Raw genomic sequence first — 27,621 nt, 5'->3', positions numbered from 1 at the left:
ATGCCAGCTCCTACTCCAGAGACTTTTTGGCAGGTTTTACATTAGAGAAGAAGTGAAAAAGCTACACAGTGTAGCATTCTGTAGCATAGCAACTAAACCCTTTTGCAGTTCCAGCTTTTTACTTTAAGGTGTTTGACACAGGGCTGTAATTGTAACAAACAAAAGGAAGTAAGATACTCCGTTCATGTAAACCATGATAATACCAGCAATGGTACTCTGATGGTACTTTCTCCTTTCTTTTCTTGGTCAGCAACTGAGTTATACCTCTTCCCTGAAAGAGGCTGGGGGAGGGGGGGGGAGCTCCAGCAAGGCCAAGAAATATGCTATACGTTAAATTCAGGTTGCAATGTGTTTTAGCTTATATGATGGATGAGCAAGAGTCAACCGCTTACCTGAAAAAAGCTGTGTAAGGTTTTCACTCCATTTATATCAGGGGCAAAATTCCCACTAGCTTCATTATGAATTTTGAACGTACAGTTCTTTCAGCATCATTCCATCATAACTGCATCCAGACTTACTACTATTTTGACTTGTTTTAATGTTTTTGTATCTCATTACTACAGTTACTTTTACAAAACTTATATTAACAGTATTAGCACCCTGTTACCTTGACACAAGAGTGAGAAATGGCAGTAAAATATTCCAAATACGTCTTGATTTAAGCAGAGACCCATCTCTCTAAACAGTAGTTCAGTGTTTTCCCATAGTCATAATCATATTTCATCCAAGTCAAAAAAAGTGACTGCAACATTTAACAAAAAAGGTTTATTACCAAAATACAATATTAAAGTCAATACGTGACAAACTCCTGTAAAGCAAAATAAATTATTCTAACATTGTACAGTATTTCAGAAGGTAGTTAAAGTAGTACTACAGACTTTGCTTCATAGTTCCAAACAGACAGTCTTCTATCAGGAACACAATCCTAGAGAGAGCTTAAGGCATGCAGCTTAATGTGCTGGATAATTTTATAAAATGAAAGTCATCCTATTTAATAAGATACAGCATCAGAATTAACTGCAGTCTTTACATGTCAGTTTTCTAAATTTTTTTTTATACTTTGGCTATAAAAGCAGTGCCATAGTGTTACAATATGTTTTCTTAAAAAAATACATGTACCCATGTCCATGAATATCAAATGCAAATGTAAATTTATATTAAATATATCTTAACAAATGTTACTTTGAGCACCAACTGTACATTTTTTAAATGATTAAATAAGTGCTTCTGAAAGAGGAAAATACAGTAACTCTGACTGAAAACCACTTTATTTTTCCAGGCCAAGTATAAGTCGGAAAGATGAAATACCCACCTATTTGTCAGTATAGTCTAGTATGAGTGAAGTCTTCTCTTTAGTAGAACTATAGGCATGTAAAGTCAAAACTGAGAGTTACAGTTCACATGCCAAAAAAATCTATTTAAAGCAAACAGCAAGTGAATTCCTGATCAACTGATAGTTTTGTGACAGAAGATCCTAAAATATTTTAAAAACTTAAAGAAAGGGGGAGACTGCAGTGCTGGTAACCTGGAAATGTGCTTGAAAAACCCTTACATAACATGCAACCAAGCCAACCACACACTTTCTAAAGCAGATATCCTGAGGAATAATTTGCTTTCAAAAATTGAGCCTATAATTACTTCACATGCAGAACTTCTGATAAAATCCATGGGATTTTTGAATGGATAACTAATGGCAAGCAGCATGGAGACAGTAAAATCTCTGTGCAGATGGGGAAGAATTATTTGTTGGCATTTGTTAGGACTGGTAAGAGTTTTCAGAGGCAACCAACTTTCTACTGTTTTATAGTAACACATACTCAAACTGAAAAAAGCAACAAGATTGCAAAGAAAAACTGTAAATAGATGCATCCTGCTCAGTAATCCCATTACAATGAATCTTGGTGTGTTATACTTAACACTGCAGTGTGGACGACACGCACACACCAAAACTGTTAATTTTGATTCAAAGTTACTTGCTTTGTAAGTCTTGGTTCATTGCCATCTTCCTCTCAGCTTATGAATGCAAGTTTTTTTCCTTTTTTTTTTTTTTTTTTTTTTTTTACACTAGCATAGCAACTTTAAAATACATTATCCTTTTACTGAAAAATAAGAATGTGGCAAAATACTGTTTCTATGAACACAGATCGGTAGTTTAACACTAGTATGGATCTCTTTGTACCTTTGAATTTTTCAGTAAATGGGCTCTCTGAATGATGAAGACCAGATAAATTCCAAATAATTTACTGCTTTCACATGAATTCTCAATTGAAAATAAAATATTTGTGTCAATAGGACAATAACAATAGCCCATTAAAAGTAATCTCAGTTTCAACTAGAGATGGAAAATGAAAATGAATCATCATTTTAAAATGTAAAATCCACCTGTATGACTATAAAAACCCAGCTTTTGACTGAGAGTTATGTATACTGAGTTCACATCTCTGTGTAAAGTATCTCAAATATCTCTGACACAAAAATGCTTTGACGTTAGATCCAGACCAATTTTAAAATAAAATGTGTACTTTCTGCAATCATCTAATTCATAAACAAAATGATAGATTAAAAAAAAGAACAAGTTGAAGATGCTTAAGGAAATCACTTTAAAAATCACCAAATGTATTTGGAATCTTAGTGCCTTTTACACTGGCCTTTAGATTTTGTGCTGTTTCATTAAGTTATAACAAGACTTTTTTGTTGTTTTCTCGTTTGCCACTCTTAGTCAGCAATAGCACAATAGACTGTACACTACATATGCCACCTTCTTAGATTTATAGTTGCAGCTTATTTCTGCTAGCAGAAATATATAAATAGGAAATAAACATAAAATACTATTTTTTTTTCCTAAGAGTAAGTCATTTTTTAAGCAATGAGCAACTAAAACACAGGTAACTGCATTACCATGTCATGAACTAGGCGTGCTTCTGTGCAACTGCCATTCTTTAAAAGCAGAATTAAATGCCCAGACTAGAAAGTTTCAATCAAGCTGCTAAAGGGCTTCTTCAGAAGTGCTACTACCTCACTCAGTAGGAAGCATGTATTTCAAACAATTTAAGTAGCCGACTTCATAGATAATCTCAACAAATTTGCCAGGTAATTAGCCTGTGTAATAATATTCCCAGCTGATACATAGACAGATGTCTTCTACTGCAAATTGCTGAAACTGTAAGAAAGATCAGTTTCGTAATCTTTGAAGCTAAAGGCTTTAAAAGGGAGAGATTTCTACGTGTTTCTTAGAAAACAAAGTAATCCCTAATTCCCTTTATGAATCCATACTATATGCACTAGTAAAATTTATTCTACAACTGACTGGATCCAGTTTTTACTTAAAATATTGTTTCCCATATTTTATATTTGATATTTTGAAATAGAACATTCTACAGGAAGATTACTGTATTTTTCAGTGAATTATTTCTGTAGATACAGCACAGCCAGACAAGTAGGAATTTTGGACAGTGAGTGGGATTTTCAAAGAACTCCAAAGCATGTAGGCACTTCTCAAAATCCCACTTTGTACTCATCCACATCTTTAGGAATCTATGTAGCTTTAAAAATCTCTTCTTGGCAATTACATATCTGTTAATTATTCTCATTTAAAAAAAATGGTGCTCATGTGTACCACAAAGTAATCACCACAAGTTAAAATGACATATGATCTGCTTTCTTTTGTTTGTTTTTTCAAATAGGATTCGCTAAGTGTGTAAAGAAAGCCATTAATGAACAGCAGGATATTATAATAAAGGATCCTTTACACACTTTTACTTAGACTGTATCTATCAAAAGATGGCAGATATTTAGTGAGGATCTAACCAGCCAAATAGTTAGCAAAAAGCTTCTAGGCTACTCAGCTCCTGCTGCTCTGAATCAACACAGAAGATACCAATCTTTTTCAGGAAGAAGACTTAGAGTTTGTAAGGCCTTAAAATAGACTGGGAGAATGAAATGCCTATGTGCACATGCAAGCACACATATGTGCCCTCACCCACCTCCCTTCTACCTGCCTTCTAAAATCTAGGCAATATGTTTATAAGATCATATTGTAAAATGTCTATCTGTCTTTTGCAAATTAAAAAAAGAGGGTAAAAATATTTTTGTCCAAATATTGCAAAACAACAAAAAAGGAAGGAAGAGAAAAAGCTTTTCAATTGATACAAAGCTTTTTGTTACCTTTGGGTTTTGACTTACTGTACTAATGCATTATTATGGACTAGTACCTGACAATTAAAAAAAAAAAAATTAAAGAACACACTCTTGGCACCATACAGAGAAATAACAGGTTTAAATGGATTGTTCTACTACCCACACCTGAAATTTATCTCTTAAATGATTCATCTGTCTCTGGCTAAGCTAATGTTCTCTTAATGAAACAAGGAACTGGGCTCAGAAATCAGCAACTTTTGCTTGCATTTCTTCTCTTTAGCAAGTTTCTCAGGCAAAATTAGTAAAGATAGAAAATATCCACTCTAGGAAATCCTGTTTTTAACTTACTCCTTCATCTAGTTTGTGCTCTGAGTTGTGTTGTGGTCCTTATTTAGAATGATGTTTATGATTTCACCCTCATGTTCTTTCATATGATCCAACAGATTTTCTTTGTTGGTGGACTCAAACCCACAAATGCAGCAGCAGAAGAGAAGAACACAGTATTCTGTGCCAAGATGGGGCAGAGTGGAGTTCTTTTCTAAGCTGCATGAGGTATTCATCACGTTAGGTTTTTCATTTTCATCAGAACCTGAAATTTCATTAGTAGTTTGGTTAATAGACTCTGTAAAAGACACCAAGTTGTCTGAAATTCCTAGTATAGGTACTGTACTTTCATCACTGCCTTCTAGTAAGGTTTTTTCAGGAAGCTGTCCTTGAAACCTAAAGTAATAGAAATAAAAATAAAAAATGAAACAGATTTCAAAACATACTTTTTTGTTGCTTCTTGGTAGAAACTTTTCTTTGAATCAGAGTTGGATCCTTTGAAAATTCTAGCTGATAAGGCTTGAAAGTAAAACTGACATACCTGCTGCTTTGTGAAATTGCATCATTAATAGCCTTGTTCACTTGTTCATAATTATAATTTTGGTCACTTGCATGTTTCCACATGTGGGACTTCAGGGAGGGAGGATGACTGCATACATATCCACAAAGAGAACATCTAGGAAAAAAAGTAGAGAAGGAAAAAGCGAAACATATAGCAATTAAGTTTTACGATTTTAGTAATTCACTAGTTCTTCCAAAAGGACCAGAAAACAGCAAGATACATTCTTTCTTTCTTCTCCTATCACACAATGGGAAAAATTCTGCTTACTCATTTCAGGACAATAACACCACAATAGTTGTTTTATACTACTATAACGAAACATGTCAATCCCCCTCTCCCTCCTTCTGTCAAGTTTCATACCTAGTCATGTTAGTTTGCAGTTTCATTCTGAATTGTACACTGTTAAAAGGTTCTGAGAATTTTTAAGCTTAGCTTTTCAGACTTCTTAAACAATTAAAATCCTATGTTTGGTTTGTTGAAACTGTTTAAGTACGGCAGAAATGCAATAGTACTGATAACTGCAGAAACAAGGAGTATGTCTATGCGATATTTTGCAGGCTGGTAGTGAGGTGCTCTCTGCCGCTGTTCTGAATCAGGCAGATGCTGTATGAGTATGATCAGCACTGATAAACTTAAATTAACTAATAAAGTCTTTCTTGGTGTAGCATGTATTAGTTTATTTGAGGATAATGATTTGTCTAGAGAGTTTTCCATCAGCTTGGGGTACTGTAAGAATAAATTTCCCATCTCCCTTTAAAATTTTATATAGTTATATGCTGTCTTGTTCTTCAATTGTACACATAGAATTCAGAAAAGATTACCATCTGAAATAATCCTAATTATTAAACAATCTTTCATCTTTTCAGGAAAAGCACTGTTTGAAAAATGCTTTACAAGTTTTAGATGTAAAGCAATTTTTTGTCCCATTAAATTTAATTTACATTCACAGTATTTAGCATATAGGTCTTCATGTATGCAATCCTAATTACCTCTTGCAGAAACAAGAAAGATTTTAGCATATACTTCAGTAAATGAAACGCAACCAAGAATGTTTAATAAAGGTAATACTTTGGTATTTCTTTCTCTCATTTTCCCAATACTCCAATCCCTCTTTCTAAAACAGCTGCAAATTCATACTACTGAGGTATAAACATGTAGCAGAATTCACAATTGAATAGAAAATGCAATTTTTTTGGAATGGTCTGATAAAGCTGAATAGAAAGGTTTGTTCCTCCTGTAGAATTTGGCTGGATGGTTCAAAAATCTTGAAAAAGAAACTTTATTTGCATACAGATGTATATTTATAGACATAAATAACTGAAGACTGATCAAATCCCATAGCACTTTTTTCATACATGAATATACAACAGTAGAGATTTTTAAAAGCATTTTCCAAGATGATAAATTGGTCACCTCAGCATGAAGCAGATAAGTGACAGTGTATGACATCACTCCAGAGCTGAACAGTATTCATGGTAAAAATGAGCTCCTGCTATTTCGGAAGTCTTCAGTTTTTCAAATCACATGGAGTTTGACTAGGATCAAATTTTTTTTTTTTAGAAATCCAAGTTGACCTAGTTCTAATGAATTATAACTAGGAATCTACCTCAGTCTATCTCATTCCTCAATAAGAGCAAAATGGTTTTCAGCTCAAGCAATGTGGTCTCCTGATATGTTACATTATGATGAATCTGTTAAAACAACTACTATAGTAGTTTTAATAGGTCATTACTTTAATTAAGTCGTCTAAGTTGTTTAAGTCAGTTCAGTTTTTCTAATTTTTTTTAAGGAAAACTTTTTCAAAACTGGGACTTAGAAACTACATAAACCAGTGTTAAACACTGGAATTCAGTAAGGCTTTACCACTGCTCCTACTGACAGTAGGATCTAGGACTTAAATGCCTAGCAAATAATCTCATAAAAGAAACTATTTCTACTCAGCAGAAGATTGTAGAGAGTAGCAAAAATCTGATACGCTATGTGAAGGCATGGTACATTACCTTGCTTACGTAGCAAGATAATCCTATTCTGCTAGTGAATAGTATGTCCTTCTAGCTCACTTGTCTCTCTTACTTGATTTGGAATGTACTATTCTATTTTTTCCTCTTCCTTGCAACTTGAAGCCTTATAAAGAAAATGGATGCTTTCAAATATATGCAAGTTCATCCTCAGATTGAGAATTTTAATATGTCTAATAAGGCTGTTACAAAATAATGCCATCATTTTTAATAAGAAATAAAAACACCTTATAATTCCTCTTATGGATAAAATTAGGCCAAAATGATTTTCTGCATAACACAAGTCATTAAATAATCCTAATTTGAATCTATATGCACATGTATTCCAGTAGTCTTTTGGTATATGTCTATGATGGTATATAATTTTTCTACATTGCTAACACAGCTTGGTCAGTGGGTTGATAGAAAATGAAGGAAGCAACAATTCATTGTTAGTTTTTATCCACCTTAATTCAAGTCTTGTTTTCTGAAGTACATTAATTTACTTGGCTAATTTACTAATCAGATTTACTTTGCTGAGGACAATATCATGAGCTTAATGCTGTTGACTACTTTAGACTGGCACGCACTTACTTTATGATCATCATCCATAATACAATGTATATTAAACAAAATGATCTCGAGGGAAATAGAGAAATTAAAATGGGAGGGCAGAAATGGAAGTGAAGGCAATTTACTGATGTTGCTCAATGTTCTATAGAGTTTGGTTTTCTTAAGTAGTTTTTTTAAAAGAAATATCAATTAAAAACTATGGAACTAGGAGAATACCTGTTCCTACCCGTAGTCTGAATTTGCTGCATAGTTACAGTATATGCAAGACATTCTCAGAGAAAAGAAATTATTTTTCCATTGAGTTTTATATTTTAGTAGTAGATTCCTTTCATTTCTATAGCATGATCTGCCCTACTGATTGACCTATGCTGAATTATTAAACTATACTGTGCAAGTGTATCCTAAATTGCTCTACTGAGGAAATAATTATCTTGCAGCTTTTGATAGAGTATTTCCTCAGGGACACGGGGGCCAAAGTGTGGAGGTTTGCAGTAATCTTGGGTAATACTAAGAGTACTTAGTGATAGTGTGTGAAGTATGACAGCAGAGCACACAGAACTTAGTGCTGCTTTCTAATACATTTTGGGGAAAAAATGCAGTGTAAGGACTTTGTTTGGAGTTACAGAATCAGATTTTCTTGAGAAGAAACCCCATATGTGAATGTACTTTATCTGGATTATTCCTGTTTCCTTTAAAATTCTTTCCCAAGAAATGTTCAGAATCATCCTAATTTTTTTCCTTTCCATGTTTTTATTTTTTGTTGCAAATTAGTAGTAAACAATTACCCATTTTTATGCCAACTTTTCCTGATATGTATTTATATAACATATATATATGTAAAACATATCAATGGACAGACTATCACTTAAACATAATGACCCTTCATACTAATTCTTAACTAGGGCATTGCAATGCAAATCTGGATTCTAACTAGTATGTATACACAAAGGCTGTGCCTAGACTAGGATATTAAACAAAGCCAGAGAACATTCCTGGGCACTGCAATTTAACAATCTGTAATACTAAATTATTAGAGGTGCCCCAGCATGGTTTTGGCACATGCATTTCCCCAAACAATTCCAGGCATGCTTTGGTAATTAACATGGTCCAGAACCACTTGCAATAGGCAGTTTATATGCAACTACCCCATTTTGGAAAGAAAGGGTGGAATACTGTACCAAAGGGAGGTCATAGTCATGTTTAATTTACTAGCATAAACATCATCTAGGAATGCCATATTAAATCAATCTCTCTCTCTCTCTCTCTCTCTCTCTCTCTCTCTCTCTCTCTCTCTCTCAAAAAAAAAAAAAAAAAGTCACTGGAACAAAGACTGAATCTAGGAGGAAAAAGAACAGAATCTGAATTCTGCTTTATTTCACAACATAAAAAAATCACTACTATCACAGCTTTTTGTCAAATTAGAACTGTTACATACTTGTACTGTTCCATTAGCTGCACTGCCTGATGCTCCTGGGGGTGGCGCCTCATATGGCATTTCAAGCTATTCATATTTGTGGTGGCAAAGTCACATACTCGACATCTAAAGAGACAAAAACAGATAAACTAATCTGATAATTAACTGCTAAAACTATTCCACAAATAACAATCCAAGAGAATAAAAAGGTATCTGGAAAGACTACAGTGAAGACTAACAACATTTACAGATGTCCAAGTGGTAACATTAACTTTCCATTTTTGGACCATGGGGGGTTTTTGCACCCAAAAAACCCCTGCACCTTTGAGCAAGGATCACTAGGCATATGGAGCATGTTCTGTCCTGAAATCCATCTTGTGCACCTCTACTGAAGCTAGCAAACATCACTAAGTAAAAGAGAGTAAATGTTCCTAAATCAAATCTGAGTGCTCTTGAAGCAGCCATGATACAAATTGCTTGGCTATGTTATGCAAAAGCAGAATATAATCATAAGAGCTATAGGGGATGTGGTGCATTTCAAAGTGGATCTTATTCTTCAAGAATACAAGTTCTACTTAATGCAACAGCAATGTTTCTCATGACAGTTTAAATGCCAAACTATTGGTAATAAAACTTTTATGTTTGAGCATTTTAGTTCAAATAGAAGTCAGGGACAAGATCAACAAATTAAGATTCAAGTGCCCTAAGACAATAACATATCACATTGTCTAAACTTTTATTTTTTGACTTCTGTCACAGCATTTTGTATAAAAAAAGATACATAAAACAGCTTGGATCTAGATCTAGGTCCCTGGATTTAGATCTTAAAGTATTACACAAAATACTATGCTATGCATAAATAGCAATATACTAGCAGGTAAGCTTCCTATACATAATACAGAAAAACAAATATAATGGGAGCCATCAAGCTCAACTAAAACTCTGCTTGTTTATCAGGACTTTAGTTGTTTCATTTTGAAATGATAAGATACTCAGTAATTTACTAAGTCTGGACTACAGTGTGAAAAAGTTGGAGAATGCGGGATAGTTGATTTGAGATTTCTACTACCAAAATGGATAATTTTAGCCATAGGTACATAGTAATTAGAAACTATACAGTTTAATTTCCAGCGTTTTTTTGTCAAACAAATAATAAAAGACGTTTACAGGTAGAAATATAGCTGCAATATAGTAGGTTGCTCTCTGATCCTATGAAAGGCTTAAGAAGGCAGAAGAAGAAATACCATAAATACTGGATCTTTATGTTTCTTAGGCTGTGGCCTGAGTATTCTGCCAGTTCTACAGATATGTGTAAGAAGCCCATGAAAAGTTAGTAAGAAAAGCAAGCCAGATCAGTAGGCCTAAATTTATTATGCAGCAATCTATACCTTGAACTGAAAATTTTCATGTGTTCCTAAATCAAACAGGCTATTAAACACCCACTCAAGACAGCTACACCAAAACCAAGATGCTCTACAGTATCTGTTCTTCCAGCTCCACTAAGCAATAAAAGATAGCAATGGGGAAGATTCTGAGGAGAAAAAAAATCCATTTGTATTCCATACTTGTGCTCTGAGCACATATATTATAATTTAATATAGAATATAAATATATAATGTAATGTGATATATGTATATAGTACCTAGGGTGCCATATAAATAATATATTAACACATCATGTTAATATCCAGTATTAATATATAGTATTAGTATATAATACTAATATATAACGTGATATATATCATATATATCCCTATCATGCCCCAAAATCAAAATACAGGATATCTCGTGGGGCTATTTACTCAAAAGGGAAAATCCCCTTTTGAGCACAAGGTTTCAAGGTGTGAAGATGTGTTTCCAGAGTTTGTACTAAAAAGACAGAAGTATATTAGCTCAAAATTTTACTAACTCAGATCTATTTTTTAGCCACTAGAGAGGGACAGAGATCCACCCTGTATAAGAATAGATTGAATTTGAAGGAATTTTGCAGAAACCAATAGAAAAATGCATGATTTTTGGTCCTCCTCTGAGGACCTGAACAGTAGTATTACAACTAATTTTAGGTATCAACATTTTTATATAAATCTATATAATGTCTTTGAAGGAAAGTTTATAAAATCTGATCCTAAATGAGTGTGTTAATATTGATAGAAATAAGGGGACTAAGGCAAGACAAAGAGCAGAATTTTGCCACACCCTGTAGGAGCCAATACATCATGGATATTCCTTGACTCCTCTTTCTTCCTCCACTAAGGAGTGTGAACATGGTTGCTTGCCCTGCCGCTTTAAAACAAAGCGTTAGAAGTAGCAATATGATAATGGAGAACACCTTGCAATAAAGCAAATCCAAAATGAACTTAGTGTGCAAGGAGTTTGCTAGATATGTTGTTGTTTTCTGTCAAAGATCAATATTACAATGTAATTATTTCCCCTTCCACATCTGGATGCTTCAAACTGAAAACTAGCCATGGACTGTTACAGTTGAAGATGCATCCTGGAAAAGTCACCAAATCTTAATTACATAGTTTCAGTTGATCAGCCAGCATGGCCCCTTCAATTTTGCAGTGCCTTGCAGTAAAATTATGAAACTGGCATTCTTTAACAATATCTTCAAAATTGCACGAGCAAGGAAGTAACCTTGTTAAAACAAGCAGACCAAAAGCCTAGCATTAGTCAGCAATAATTGGGACACTTACCTATACGGCTTATCAGAGTTATGAATTCGTCTGTGATTTCGTACACCAACATAAGTTGTGCTTGTGTAGTCACAAACATCACATCTATACAGTTTTTGAACTGAAGCCTTATTTCCTATACAAAACAAAATACATAACTTTAGAGAGATACACTCAGCATTTTAACACATTCTCAGATGATAATTTCAGCACACAGTTGAATTATGAAACATGAATTAACATTTAAAAATGATACTTCAGTATCTGGAGCAAACTGGCAATGGACATAGAGATAATAAAGGTTCATTTACCATGCTGTTCTGCATTCTCCCTGCCATTTACTGGAATTACTAAAATTTTAGGGAAGCGCATTCTCTCTCACCATCCAGCTGCTTCCCTTCTTGGGTTACTGTGGTCAGGTCAAAATCCCATGTTATAGTATAAGGTGCTAAATGATGAAACCAGGACTTTCACTGCTTTGCAGGATCAAATCAAAGGAAAAGATGGGCGAGAGAGGAGATGTCTGAGAGAGGAGAAGTTTCCAATTGGCAAACATAGAAAAGAAAAACAAAAGGCTTCCTGAAGCATTCAAATACTCTTTATCATCCAGATACACTCACAACCATTTTCAGAAGGATCTGAGATGATCAAAAAAATAGATACTGACCAGATGTATTAAGAAATAATTTGGAACTTCTCCAAATGACTAAAAAGCAATTGCAACAGAAATCATTTTTTCTTTTCCAGAATGAAAGAGACTCTTGAAAAATTAATGGTTGCAGAGACAAAGGCTAATGACTAATTTAACATAGGAAAATGTGTGCCCGCAAGCGCACAGTTTGAATATTTTGGGATGTGACTGCGTAGGCCTTAAAAGCCCTATTCCTGCTCCCTCGCTGAGTAAGGGAACTGATCTGGGTTAAAAATATTAACATTTGGAAGGATAGATGGTATTTTTAATGCAGGTCATTTTTCTGCTCTAGCCTATCATGCAGCCTTCATGCATTCCCAAATGAGGAATAGCAGAAAGAAGGACAAACAGATGGGGGCTGCTTAAATCAGCACTACTGCCAAAAGAAACATGAAACTAAGACCTAAGGTTTTTCTTTCTGCATCTGCATTCTACCTCTTCACTAGCCTAAGTTATTGAAATTCTACTTTTCTTTTCCCATGTGTAAGAAAGGTGTTTAAGTTCACCCTACTTCTACACCAAATTCTTATTAGCTGACTGAACGGTCAGGCCATGACTCCCAGTAACGTATGTGGGCTTTGAAGAAACTGATAGAGATTCTTGCAGAATTTCTCAGGTGGCAAAAGATGATTGTTAAATTACATGCCAAAATCAAAATAAATACACAATTCAACATATTATGTAGGGGAGACAAAGTAAAGCTCAAATCTTGCAAGAACCGACTTCAGCAACTCTTCATGCTCCTATGAAGTACAACACCAGTACAAAAAAACTGTTAGTATGTGTTGTGAGGGGTTTTAGTACTACTAGAATAGACTAGAAGATCCTAGGTAAAACAAAAAAGGAGATATTAGCTGGGTGGTTTTTTTGTAGATATTGCCTTAAGAACTCTGATAATATTAACAAGTGATCTACTTCTCAGCCCTCCCAGCTCCTTCCCAAACCAAAAATAACCTCTCTCCCCACAGAATAAAAGTTCTGATTTCCCAGATTTGACCCCTGTATTCTGAATCCCGAAGAACAATTCTGTTAAACGCTTGTTAAGGTCAGGAGCACTGAAGGTCCCTTGCAAGCTGAGAGGATGGCCTGCCGCTGTTAGGACTGCACAGTTTGAAAGGAAATATAAGTGTGAACTTTGAAATAAGAGACTGTTCAAAAAAGATGGAAAGTAGACTTTTTAGACATATCTCTGCTTAGGTCCAAATACCACAAAGTTCTTGCCAGTGTGGAGTAATAAAAACTGACTGAAACCCTCTCCTTCATCACCTCCTGCATCCCAATTCTTTGTAGCTGAAGAAAGGAGAGATGAGAAAAGCGGATCAAATTAAAGAGGAAATGTAGCATTTATCTTGAAAACAGAAGTTCCATCTCCTCAATCCAAAAAACTGAACAGTTTTTATAAAGATTATTTTGTTCTGGAGTTTCCTCTTGATGATGCTGGGCTCCAACAACCCAGACTGAGTCTTTTCATTATCAAAGTAAAAATTAAGTCTGTTTGTGGTAGAACTCTGTTTTAAGGAGATATTTTGAAGTTCAACTTTTTGCTTCAATCTTATTCCACTGTTGTGTTATGTCAAAATGTTTTAAATATGTTATTTGGAGGGATACAGTGACTTAAACAGTAAGTAAAAATTACCACTACTTAAATTTCCACTCTAAAAATCAGCACTCTTGGTTCAAGATGCAAAGTAATTAGTTAGTGCTGGAGCTCTAGGCTGATATTACCAGAGGTTTATTCTGAAGAATATATCATATTCATTTATATTATAATATAAAATAAAATGACAATTTGAATACAAAGAAAGTCTAAACAAATGAATAATTCTGTGTGTGCGCAAAGATAACAAAAAATATTTTACACTCTTTAAAACTTAACGAATTGCTCACTGTTCTGGCATTTTTATAAAAACAAAATAATACAGAAGTAATACATAATATGCACTCTTTGCAATTCAACCTTAAAGTTCTCAAAACAAAATATATCAGAATTTTTCCTACTCTGTGGTCATATAGCTTTTTAAAATGTATTACTGTTCAAAAAATTTTCTCTGATGACAAATTATAAAAACAGTATTAAATATATACTTACAGACTTAAGAATTTATATTTCTACAATCATGCTTTTATGAATACACATTTATGCAGAAGACCTCAGATGAATACAAAGACACTTACTGGGCTGCAGATCTATAGTAGAGCGGGGTTGTGTGAAGGTTGGGCTATTGCATGCTCTACTTGAATGGTTCTTTCATCTTAAATTCTGCAGCTTTAGAAAAAACTGTTTTCAAATGTATTTTCTGTTAGGAATTTGGTATTTTATTGGGTAGGCAGCTTAAAACAAAAAATATCTAATGAGATTCTAAAAGCATTATGCAAACATATCATCTATTGCATGGTTACAAGTGGCTAACCACCCATAGCACACACTTAGGAGCAATTACTTATACCAATCACTACTTTAGATTTATTATTTCAGCAAAATGCACATAAGTTATAATATATCATATCCTCTCTGGCTGTAGTGAAACAGCAGTTGTTCTCCCCCCACACCCCCCAAAAGGCTTACTTCCTCTGGTTGTGGGGGCTTTTTAGCTTTCTGGATTGATGATATCAGGTCTCTTAAAAGTAAACACGGAAATGAGAGATCTTTATTCTAGCAGCAGTAACAGGTGCTCCTATAATGCTGCTTATTACGCTATTCCTTCATTATTAGACATTTACAATCTGATCATATTCAGTGTCATAATGCTCCCTTTTAATTTATTCTACAACCATGATGAATAAAGAGACTTTTAGGACTAACTATTTCATAAACAAGAAATGAAACTGTTCCAGCTCAGGCATCTTTCACATAAACAGATGCTATGCCATAAACTTCTTTGTTTTGTGTCGCTTTATAGGGATGACATCTGTTTGACAAGAGATCGCTGTACTGCAGTGGTGTCGCAATTTGATTATAAATTGGCTCTGAAATAATTAAAGCATTCCAAAGTATAAGTTAATAAAAGTTTAAAAGGAGAGCTATTTTCATTCAAGCCATATTACTAAATTTGATGTGGAGTAAAAATTCAATTAAGGTGCATGGCTGTAACATTTTTATAAGATAATAATGAACAAAAATTATTCTAAAAAAATCACTGAAGTAATTAAATCAAAATCAGGCAGATTTTGTGAGGAGGGGGTTCTTCTTTCATGGAAGTGACAAGATCAGGACATAAACTCTAAAACTACTCTTTTAAAAAGTAGCATTTTCAAAAGCAGCTAGACATCTTGATTTTCAGTCACCTTAACAAGACCTAAGCTCAAAAGGTACAATATTTTGAAAGTCTGACATATTTCAAGTGTCTCAAGGTACATATTCCTTTATGAGGAATTTATTATTTCCTTTATTATTTCCTTTAAGTCATCTTTAAAAAACTTGGTCTAAAACATTACAGACATTGTCAGCAGTAATAGTCAGAGCTGTGCTTACAGACATTTGTAACTAGCTAAACTAACAATGTTTTATTTCCTATTGCTTCATTAAAACATTTAAGCTAGTGCTTCTAAAGAAAAAAGATTATACTTAGTGACTTTCTCACTACCAGTAGACCCTCCTTAGCCTATGTTCTGCCTCCCCCTGCGTCCCCAGAAGGCCTATGGCTGTCTGAAGCTTAGGTCATACGTATGTAATAAGCACTACAAACTAGTTTCCTGAATTATTTAAGTCTAAATGCTCTCTGCATTGATGAGAGCAAAAAGGAGCTGGGAGGGGCCATTTTATCTGAGGCTGATGAGATAACTAACTTTTAATTTTCTATCTAGTACACTGAAAGCCAAAGAAAGAGGCAGCGTGACCTAATAGAACAGAAGTCAGGCGTTGAGGATCTCATTTTATCCTGATGTGTATTTTGCTTTGGACAACTCATTAATAGTTCGAGCCATCCATCCTTACTCATGCTGGTTATACCTTTTTTCACAAGTAATCGCACTAATTTCAATGATTACTTTCATACTCCCTGATCAACTGTAGAGGTGAGAGCAGAACCCACAAATTTCAACTGCAATCTAAGTACTACATTACAGTACGCATTTTGCTATCTAAACAAACAAGAGACCATAGGACAGAAAAGAGCTATGTGCATAAAACGGGAAATATTTCAGCCCACAGTTGTTCAAAGGTGCTCTAAAACTGCAAAGTACTAAAAATTACAGTGTTCCCCTTCAGAATATAAGCGCTGTAAATAATATCAGGAACTTTAACTCACCAGAGAAGAGGATGCACACAAGTTGCAATAATAAATATTGGGGCTCCAGGACAGTCACAGCATTTTAAGACCACATTTTCCCTAAACTTCAAAATTTGGCTGATTTTCACTATCTTAACACATTAAGTTTAAAAAAAAATCTATTAAATTATAAGCAAATACACAGTTAAACAATAATTTGGAAAATGCATATCTACTACTACTCTGGCAACTGTTACAGATACAGGTTGCATTTTTAGAACCCCTTACATTTGCCTCTCTAGGTCTAAAACAAATGACTCATTTTGGACTTTACCACAATTAAACAGTAATTTCTAAACATGGAATGCAAAATTACATTGTATGTATACGGTGATAGCAAACTACGTTACCACAGTGAGTTAAAAAAAACACCAAGGCTTTCTTGTATTTACACTAGGCAATTCAGAAAACATTGTTGCTGGTAAATGGAGGGAAAAAATGTTTTTTCTTAAAAAAAAGTCAGAGCAATACTGTATACTGCTTGTTATCTGCAGGTATTTAAAATTTTGTTTTTCAAAAAGAAGAAATCCAAGATATAACTAGGCAAAAAATGTTTTACCTACCAACAAATGCCAGTAAGATATCTCAAAACTGAGAATTATAGGAAGTTTTGCAAACTGAAAAGAACATTCCTTTACGTTAAGGACAGGCATGAAAACACTTAGTCTAAAGGAGATCTTAAAAACAGTAAGCCTATGAATACAGCAAACAGAAATAATTTCATGAGTAACTTGTAATTTTAAGTTAAAATATATACAGTACCTTCTCTTTCATCTACTTCATTGGAAACTATTAGTTTGTTAGATGTAGCTGTTGAAAAGATATCTGGAAGACTGTGTTGCTCTCTCTCATGATTTCGCAGTTGGCTCTGAAAAAACAATTCCTTTTGTTTAAACACATAATGCAAACATACAGGGGTCACTTCAGATACTGCAGTAATTTGCAAAATTATTACTTAAGTTTTCATGACAACTATTATAAAACATACATTAGCATACGTACAGATTACCCCTCAGTTAATTTTACTACAAACAAAATGGATTAAACTATACTTTAATACTGTAACAAAGGACCGATGAGAGAGATTATGAGGTGACTATATGATTTATGTTAATCAAAAAAAATTGTTCACTAGAAAAATGACCATATTCATTACATATTCATTTTTTTCAAACTAGGACCTAACAACAGGACATACGGGAAAACCTGCACTACCATTGCCTATGACAGTTTCAGTTTTAAGACCAGATACTGATGCTATCTATTGTGTAAAATCAGCATACTTGAGCATATAGGAATGTACTCACAGGCACTAATGTTAAAAATGGAGACTATAAAACTGAAAGTAGTACATTATTTTGCTCTTGTACATAATCTTTCAGATCTAAGTTCTGCAGAATGTCCATCCTAACAAAGCAACAGAGGAAGAAATAAAAGAACTTCTATTTCAAAGATTCTCACACGTTGCCTCGAAATGCCACTATTACTCTTGCACACACAACTAGTGGGCATGTTTGGGCATTCTTTTAAAGTTTCAACTTTTAAGTTCTCTAATGCTTCCGTTTCTTCATTTAGTTACTACAGGTTGGTAGAACAACAACAGGATATTAATATGTCCATAAGATGGTTCTCAAGAGAAATAACTTCTGTGAGGAAGCAAGCTTATTTCAGTGGGTAAGTTAGAATAATTATGGCAGAATATTATATTTGGAAAGTGCTCCAGGCAATAGTCTCCAACTGTAATGACAATGAAGCCAGGGTGTCAGATTGAATTAAGTTAGAAAGAGGGATCACTAGTAATAAAAAGGTAACAAACAGATTATTTAGCTATTATAAACAGACATAGGAAATAACTTTACCTTATAATGAAAGGATTCTTCACATTGCTTGCATTGATACATTCTTGTTTTGCAGTGGTTGATCATGTGGCTCTCTAGATCCTTACTATTGTCAGCAATGTGTTCACAGATAGGACACTGATACGGCTGCCTCTGACGATGGACTCTCAAGTGTTGTTTTATGTAGCCCTTATTACCACTGCTATAATGGCAGAGGCGACAGCGGTAGGGTCGATCTACATTAGGTATATATTCTACTAGGTTACTTCCTGGAACATTTGCATCATTTGCATTTTGGCATTGTGCGTTGTCTTGTAATTCTTTCAAAATGTCATCATCAGAAGCGTTCTGATCTGTCCTCTCCTTCAATTTTTCAATGACAGTGAGTAGTGACATACTAATGCCCATTTTAATTGGTGCTTCCGATAACTCTGGCCTTTCTTTATCTATCTCCACTATTGCACAGTCACTTTGGTTTAAGCTACTAAACTCTTCTGAAGGATTCTTAAGTGAGGATACCACTTTAGAATGAGCTGCATATGGCCCATCAGCATCTCTCTGCCCTGTATCTGCATCCACACAGTCTTCCCCAGTGAAAGTCCTAAAGCTAGACTTTGTTAGTTCTGCAGCTCTGATAGGCATTGTAACAAGAGCTTCTGCAGCCAATGAGTGTAGCCGTAAAGACTCTGAATTTGTCCTTCTTCGTACAGGAGGAGCATTTTCATCAGTTGCTATGTTTTTATTAGAGCTTAACTCATTATCTTTCTTCTCAGTATTACTCCATCCTATTATCACCTCTTGAATTTCATCTGAACGATAAACTTCAGGTCCTTCACAGATAACATGGGAGCCCTCCGAGATTAATTTTTTTTCTGTTTCAATGTCAGTATTCATCAAGAAAGGCTTTTGTAAAACACTTTCTTCAGCACTTGGCAAACGCTCTACTATTACATTAACATGACCCTTTTTATTTGGACTACAATTAATGATTTTCTGTGCTGATGAAAGTAGGCTATCAGTTATCAAATTATCCTGTTCTGTATCTGATACAGTCTCCTCTAAAACTTCTGTAGTAGGAGAGTGTGCCATTGACTGATTTAACACCTCTTCCTCTTTTACATTTGCTCCTACTGGCGATTTACACGACATTTGCTCAGAATTGCAAATCTGAAGTTGAAGAGAATGTTCACTATGGATATCTAGCTCACTGTTTTCCAATGAAAGAACAACTGCATCCATACTGTGAGGTGTATGAGTTACAACCGTCTCTGACAAATTTGTAGTTTCATTTTCTTCTTCAAAGATAGGATAGGAACAATCAACTTCGCCTGCATGTTTCCAAGCATGTGTTTTCAACATTCTTTGCTGACCACAGGTGTATCGACAAATTAGACACCGGTATATGCCATACTGCTCGTAAGTATACCACTTTCTCCTACCCATTTCAGCCACACGAGTAGGCTGAGTTTTATCTTTGCATTCCAGATTTCCTGTCTGATCAGTCCCTGATTTGACACTTCCTTCCACTGGCCCTTGCAAAAATGAACTTGAGACATTTACACATTGCTGTGCTTTTGTCTGGATGCTATTTTTACTGTCATTCTCATGGTAATTTTGGAAGTGAGATTCAAGCTCTTCTTGATTTTTAGAAGCAAAATGACATTCTGAGCACATTAATATCACTTCATTTTTTTGGCCATGTTGTTTTATATGTTCTTGTAGTGTTAAGAGAGATGGTGATAGAAACTTACACAGACTACACTGGTAGCATGTCACCTTTTTTTTGCTTTGTGGAAGACAATCAGTCACATAATAATCTGCTTGTAACTCCTCAGTCTTTTTAGTACCAATAACAGATAGCTCAATTGTTTTAGCTGGAATTTCACAAAGACCTTCTGTGTCAAAGGACTGCACAGAAGCATTAGGATGGGAACGCTTTTTTCCTATTAAAAGGCATCTTTGCGACTTCTCACTTTCAACTATTTTGCTTAGCTTCTGAATAACATGGATTAGTGGATCAGTTTTACATTTTCTCTCATCTTCACTGTTTTGCAGTGTTGGACCAATGACTGTTTCAGAAATCAGTACAGCTTCCTGTTCTCCAATATTTGGCATCAATACTGCAACACTGCTTCCTTCTTCCATAATATCTAGAAGAAAATGTTTAATAAAATATTTTAATATGTACATGTACAATAATAAATACAGCATCTAGTACAATTTATATTTCTCTCTCTACTAAATTCAGAAGCCTAAAGCCACCAACTTTATAAAAACTTTCAGAATGAGAATATAAATAGCCAAAGATTTTGAGGACATTTAGTGGACAGCACAGATGCTATGCAATACATCTGCACAGAGTATTTTCAAGACAGCCTGAAACTACATGCCTCCAAGTTGTGTAATGGCAGGATAATTATTTTTCAAGTGTAGGCTAATTAGAGTTGTTACAGATACTGTCTATTTCTTTTACAGGACCACACCTTTGAATGTTAGACACTTAAATATGCTAATCAGTAGTAACTGGCATATTTATGTTTAAAAGCCATGATATGATATGAAAAATGTGTTCCTAACATACTTATTCTGATACATTGATGTCTGAAGTGAATATTAATTTGCAATGACATAATTTAAAAACATAAGCAAAATCCTTCTTTGAAAAGTTAGGAAAAAAGTAAATCTAGCATTCACTTGCATTAGTCATTTTGCTATGACTATATTAAAGGCAATTCAAATATCAAGTCATGCTTCTTATTATAAATGTCATTTCATAGAGAACCTATTAAGTGTAGCTTTTCCTACAATTCCTTAATTGTAGGGAAAAAAATCAATTGGTACTTAAGTTCTGAAGAGTAGTTTTTTCTGTTTTGAGGGAAAAAATAGTTCTGGAAGCTAAAGGGAATAACTATTTCCACTTGTACTTCCTTAAAACACATCTAACCATAAACCACAGGCAATAATGTGGTAGTGCTGGAGGTTAAATTAGAAGCCAATTCATATAAATTTACATGAAAACATATTTTGTGATGTGGGCAAGGCTCGGGGGGGGGGAGTCTGGCAGAAAGTCTTACAGTGGAATTTACTTCTGAAAAATGTCTGAAAACAACCTATTCAAGTTCCACAAAATATATAATTTAGAACATAGAGAGATGCCAGATATTTCTTTTATCAGTCATCTTTGAGTATTTATCATGAGTTTTTTCAAGTTGATTTTTTTTTTGCAAGGAAGATCTGCATGCCAAATCAGAACTTCCTTAAGACCCGTAAGTCTACTCTTTTTTATATTATAGTTGTATACTAAATGCCTAAGTAGAAAAGAGAACATATTTGTAGATAATTCTGTCTATTATTGTCGTTGACATATGAAGAGGAATAAAAAGCAACAGAGGCCTTACTTTGTCAATAAGCAATATATTGCATAAACACATGAGAGCAGGTATTAATGTGCCCTTTTTCCACCACAACTTTTTGAAGTAGATTTAGGCATAAGCTGCTTCTCTTTATGTGGTGGCAGCAGGTCTAAGCTCACTCTTCCTGCACTCCAAGCCAGCCAGATGCAAGCTGGTCCAGTCCATCAACTCACTGGCTGCTGTTAGTACATGCCAGTTTACTTGGCCTCTTAGCACCCATCATCCATGTAGACGTGTCAAAGGGACAACTGAAGCAGAGGAATCTGTTGCCAAACATGGCACTACATAGAAATGTTGTTTAGTCAAATGTAAAAATTGTTTTAGAATTTTTAGTTTGAAATACATTACAAGAGATACAGCAGTGTCAGGGAAACATTTATTATAATGCTGGAAGATTTCATGTGATTGCACAGTGTTAACACAAGATACAAGGACTTATTTGCTGAGGCTACAGTTCAGGGTATAAATGAAGCATCTTCCAGTTATATATTCTGAACTTGAGGTAGTCACATTTATTGGAATTTAAATACAAACTATAAGAAGTTCCTTTATTATATAGGAAGACAGTGCAAATGTTATGGCTCTGCAACAAATCTAATCCTATTATTGAACACAAGAACATACAATTGCTATATTTTATCCTAGCATAGCAAAGAAGCAGATTTTCTTCTTGTTATTTAATTATTACAGCCAATGAAGTTTGCCTGACAGCCTGAAGCCCTTTCTTCATATTGTAAGAATTTTATTTAAAAAATACTAATTCAAGAATACATAGAACTACAGTTGTGTGGTAATATATTTCCTCATCTTTTGATGGTGAACATAATCTTTACCTTGACATTTTTCTGAACACATATGTAGATTTTTCTTTGATCCATCAAGAAAGGAAAAACATACAATAACCTGTAATTGTTTCACATTGAGAAATAAGAATTTCTACCAATAAAAATCAAGTTGTGACAAGATCTCTATATTTAAAGAGAAATCAAGGTTTAAAGAATTTGTTTAAAGTAGATACAAGTCTTGAAAGGTACTTGTGCAGTTGCCCCCTTCCATGTAGTACACAAGATCTGTAAACCAAGTTAACGCTTATTAAAATTAAGTGTGATTTAAATAATGCCATTTTTTCCATGTGGTTTTGGTAGAGCTACTCAGAGTTAAATTTAAACACAGGCAACATTTGCAGGATAAGGCCCTTTTATCTTATTAAATGACAGCACAGAATGTTCAAAGACTTGCATAGCGTTGAAAACGGTTCATAATACACAAAAGAAGGTAGAAATTCAGCAACAGAATGCAATTGAACAGAGCACTGCTTACACTTTCTAGGCATTTGTCGTATACATTTATCATACTTAAGGCAGCTACAATTTTTTTCTTGTGATAATTCAAAAGTGTAAGTCATAATTTTGGTCTAAAGAAAAATTTTGAGCAGAAATACTGAAATTGCCTTTATTTGCCATTCAGGTTATCTACACAGTTCCTTTGAACTATAAAGTTACACCAACTGTTGGAAGAACTCAGATTCACACTGAAGAGTAAGTATTTGGAACACTTCATTGAAATAATAGTTCCAAATATGAGTGAGTTTGTAACAATTTTTAATATTCATTTCCTAGCCACATCTGTCCAGTTTGATCAATCTCAACTATTACAGAAGCACTGGAACTATCAATGTAATCAGCTAGTATCATTCGCACTTCATGTGGTCAGGTAAAGTATTTCAACTTGAAAATGCAGCAATATTTGTCAAGTCTGAATTCTTAAGAGAGATGTCTCTTTGGTACTATTATTTTCAATGTTAGTTTGAAAAATATTTACTTGGAAATGGCTAAAATGTAATTTAAAATTGAAAAATTAATAAAAGAAAAATAAAAGCCCAGGCCAACTAGATTCATGAGAACTAGAAAACTAAACAAACTAAGGTGTTATGCCTTTAACTGAATCTGTGTAAGCAGATTAATGATGATGAATACTACACTTAAATAGCAGCTAAACTGGAGGAAATATAAATTAAAAAATATGTATCTCTAAAACAAAAGGTATCATTTTACATAAGAGTATACCAAATAGCCAGTTTGTGTGATTCAAGTTCAGCAGTGTCTTATTAACAGGAATCAATGTATGTATCCAGAGAGTTACTGTTAAACTAAAAAACCCAAGTATTTACATTTTGGACATAGAAAGTAGATGCCTTCAGGTGCATTTGGTACTTTAGTTTCTATGATGTTTGGCAGAGTGTACTAAATGACTAACTCTAGTCTATGTGGCTAGGAAAAAAATTATATCCTCTTCATATTATATCTGCAAGCCACAGAAATATGTTCCAGTCCTTTATTCTTTAACTTAAATGAAGCAATGGTAATCAGGTGACATGATGATAATACAGTTACTAGTGACTTGCCTTCCATTCAACAAAACTTCCATTAAGTTATTTCAGTTACTTATTGTTTGAAAATCATCCAGTTTACTTATACAAAAACATTTAGTTGTTTCATGCTGGCTGTAATACATTTAAGAACCATTATGAAAAGTAAACAAGTGTTTTTTTTTTCCAGACTAGAATTTTACATTACATGTAATCCTCGAAGAATAATATCTACTTGAAATATTCTTGGTGTAAGCAAGAATTAAGGAAAATTATAAGACCCCGGTGCTACTATAAGCTATACTAGCCATTTAAAAAATTTCATTAGTAATGTTAAATAGGCAAATATTTTCCCTACCTTTTTCATCTGAAAAGCAGCACAGAGACTCAGAGAAAAGACCCTAGAGAGACCGTAAAAGAGAAACGTTGCCATATGATACTGTTATGCGAAAACCTGACACAGAGAGAGTCCCTGCAGATGCCCTGCTTTTGGGTGCTTGCGGCGGATGTAAACCCCGGGCTGGGTGATTATGCGTATGAGTAAAGTTATGTCATTCTTCGTTTAGAGTCAGTTGAATGCTCGCTGATGCCGACCCGGGTTTCTCGGGGGACGGTAAAGAGCTGCGAGGGAGCGCGCTGCCTCCCGCCCCTACACCCCGTCGCGGGCAGAGCCGGTCCGATGCCCCGCGACACCGAGCGCGGCCTGGCGGCGGGTCCCGCCCATCCCCAGGGGCTCCGCGCGGCGGCCGCGCCCGCCTCGGCAGCGGCGAGGCGATGTCCGCGGGCCGGGGAAAAGCGCGCCGCGGCCGCGCACCGCCGCCTCGCCGAGCGGGGCCGCTCCGCCGGCGCCGCGCGGCCGGAGGGCAGGGAAACTCCGCCGGCGGCGCGGCGGCTACCGCGTCCCCGCGACGGGACGGGGCAGGGCGGCCCCAGCGCCCCCCTCCCGCCCCCGCGGGCCGCGCCCTGACCCTCGGGCCCGCCGCGGCGCCGGCCGCCCGCCCCCCCGCGCCGTGCCGTGCCGTGTCGCAGGGGCCCCGGCCCGGGTCGCCCGCCGCGGGGCAGCGCGGGCGGGGGCGGAGGGGCTGCGGCGGCGCGCGGGCGGAGGGGGCGCGTTGGGGGAGGGGGCGCCGCGGCGCAGCAGCGCCCAGCGGCTTCGCACATGGAGCTGCGCCGCGGGGCCCGCCGCCGCGCGCCTACCTGCCGGCCGCCGCGGCGACCAGGCCGCGCCGCCGCTCCCCGCTCGCGCCGGCCTCGCCGAGGGGCTTTTTTGGTTTTGCTTTTTTCCTTTTAATCTCTCTTTTTTCTTTTTCCTCCCCCCTCTCACCCCGGCCACCGCTTCAAGATGGCGACGATGGAGACCGGATCACGTGACGCGCGGGGCGGGTCAGGTGACCGGCGGGTAAAAGGTGTCGCCTTCCCACCGCCGCTGCCTCCCGCTTGTTGCCATGGAGACGGGCGCGGGTTGCCCCTCGCTGTCCCCGGCGTCGGCCCGCCCTTCCCTTCCCTTCCCTGCGCGGGGCACGCGGCCCCTCGCGCCGAAGCCCCGTGCTGCCGCCGCAGGGCGGGCTCCCGCCACGGGCTGCCCCTCGGCCCGCGCGCTGGCGCCGTTCTCCTGTCAGGGCGTGCGGGTCCCCCCCCCCCCCCCCCGCACGCTCGGCGTCGTCCCCCACGCGGCCCGGACACCTGCCGCGGCCCCTCTGAGAGGCCGTGTCGGGGGGGGGGGGGTCTGCCCAGAGCATCACCCTCTTAGCTTAACTCTCAGCCTGGCACCGACAGCAGTGCGCGCTCGCTCGTGCCAGCAGCGTTGCCGCTCTTGGTGATTTTAGTGCAAGTCTCCAAACGTTTGGTGTCTTTGAGGTTCAGCTCCTGTGTTGGGGCAATTCTCCTTTCTTGCCGGCGTCTTGCCCTGGGGGGCAGGAGGTGGAGGACATCCCGGCGCAGGGGTCGGTGCCAAACCGGGCAGCGAGGTGTGCGCCAGGAAACGAGATGTTCTCCCACAAGGTGTTTTCTTTCAGCATGGTTTTCGAATGATAACCAGCACCTGCAGTGAGTTAAAAAAAACATGGTTTGGATCTAAAATGATAAAATCAGCCTGAATGTTACCAAGAATAAATTGCAGAGAACTTGCAATGGAAAAAGTTTAGTAATTAAAATAAGCACAAATATATGAGAGCGTATGCTGTGTATCACAGGCAGCCTTATAAGCTGCATACCAGAAATGTTACGTGGTTTGGATTTCTGAGATATTCCACGTAAATTGAAAAGTCGAGGGAATGACGGGTTTTGGAAGTGGTCCATGGCTGGGCAATGAGCGAATCTGATGTTTGTTTGTAGGAAGGGGCTTGAAGTGTATTGGCCTGGATGGGTCTACAGTTGGATTTTGTGGTGACCTGGTAAAATCTTAGCAATTTTTTTTTTTTGCAGATTTACGCCCTCTCACAGCTGAGGAATCTTGCAAATGATTATATATAATTTAGATCAAAGATGTGTTTGAAATGTTGACAAATCCTATAGTGTTCAAGAGACATTTAGCTGTCCTTTCAATAGGTATTATTTCTTCTCTAACTTTATTCATTTACTTTGTTAATATGTTTGATTCCTGTATGTTCATGAATTTAATTAATAAATGTAGTATTTGTCATAATTTGAACTTTTACAGTAATTTACAACACTGAATCACTGTCATATTTTACACTCATGTGGTGGCTGTGTTAACTTGTACAGCGTTGTTAAAGAGCAGGTTGTTTTCTAGTATGTTTATGAAGCTGGAAATTGATTTATTAAAGTATTTTAACTTTAAGAAAATGTTTAAAGTAAGAAATAGGATCGAGTACTGAGTAGCACACAGTGGTGAAGAACGAGTGGCGTTGTGCCAGCTTGGACCTCTTTAAGGCAGACTTTGGAGAAGATTTGCAGAATAAAGTGTTGCAAAAATGCGTTATTCTGGGAGCAGTTCTTACTTTCCTATGATGACTTCAGAGTCAATGCTAATAATTAGCTCTTGGGCATAACCAGTCATGTCGGGACCAACCATATTGAAGTGGTCCATTCGACCGATGCTACTATGAAGCTCTATGTAAATTGTGTCAAGTTTTAGGTTATCCTGTAGTCTATTACTTTAATTTGGCCCAGGACCTAAAATCCAGTCGTACTGATCTCCTACTACAGTTCCAAAATAATCTTGTCTGGTTCTGCCCAGCTGCTAATATGCTTAAAGGATGATCCTTCAGACACTGCTTTTTCTGCTTAAATAATCCTTTTTTGGTAAGGATCTCTTTTTAAAGAGATTGCTGTGGGAAAATGAAAAGATGCATCCGTATTCTTAAAACCTACCAAAATGCATTTCCTCTTTCAAAATTAAA

At 36.5% G+C, this 27,621-nt stretch overlaps 1 protein-coding gene and 1 long non-coding RNA gene across 6 annotated transcripts in view; one reads left to right on the top strand and one right to left on the bottom strand.

Moving 5' to 3' along the window:
* LOC112988795 (uncharacterized) overlaps positions 1-27,621 on the top strand; it is a 47,818-nt gene that overhangs the window by 4,547 nt on the left and 15,650 nt on the right. The window contains exons 2-6 of the long non-coding RNA XR_010391443.1: positions 18,216-18,314; positions 21,707-21,744; positions 23,359-23,429; positions 23,511-23,604; positions 24,826-24,872. This is a non-coding gene — a long non-coding RNA (uncharacterized LOC112988795). The remainder of the gene's footprint in view (positions 1-18,215; positions 18,315-21,706; positions 21,745-23,358; positions 23,430-23,510; positions 23,605-24,825; positions 24,873-27,621) is intronic.
* ZNF507 (zinc finger protein 507) lies at positions 751-25,643 on the bottom strand. Of its 5 annotated transcripts, XM_026109526.2 has the most exons (9): positions 25,584-25,638; positions 24,618-24,660; positions 18,500-20,628; positions 17,403-17,508; positions 11,703-11,817; positions 9,029-9,133; positions 5,003-5,137; positions 4,808-4,857; positions 751-4,726 (listed from the first exon to the last, which is right to left on the bottom strand). In XM_026109526.2, the coding sequence occupies exons 3-9, from the start codon at positions 20,621-20,623 to the stop codon at positions 4,494-4,496; spliced, it is 2,868 nt and encodes a 955-aa protein (XP_025965311.1). In that variant the 5' UTR covers positions 20,624-20,628; positions 24,618-24,660; positions 25,584-25,638; the 3' UTR covers positions 751-4,493. The 5 variants fall into 5 exon arrangements, with proteins under 5 accessions (XP_025965311.1, XP_064375710.1, XP_064375709.1 ...); XM_064519640.1 differs by having other exon boundaries at positions 751-4,857; positions 25,457-25,643; XM_064519639.1 differs by having other exon boundaries at positions 751-4,857.

The sequence above is a fragment of the Dromaius novaehollandiae genome, chromosome 13 (assembly GCF_036370855.1).
Source record: "Dromaius novaehollandiae isolate bDroNov1 chromosome 13, bDroNov1.hap1, whole genome shotgun sequence".
Lineage (NCBI taxonomy): Eukaryota > Metazoa > Chordata > Aves > Casuariiformes > Dromaiidae > Dromaius > Dromaius novaehollandiae.
The sequence above is the reverse complement of the archived record's forward strand: the minus strand, read 5'-3'. Positions and strand labels throughout refer to the sequence as shown.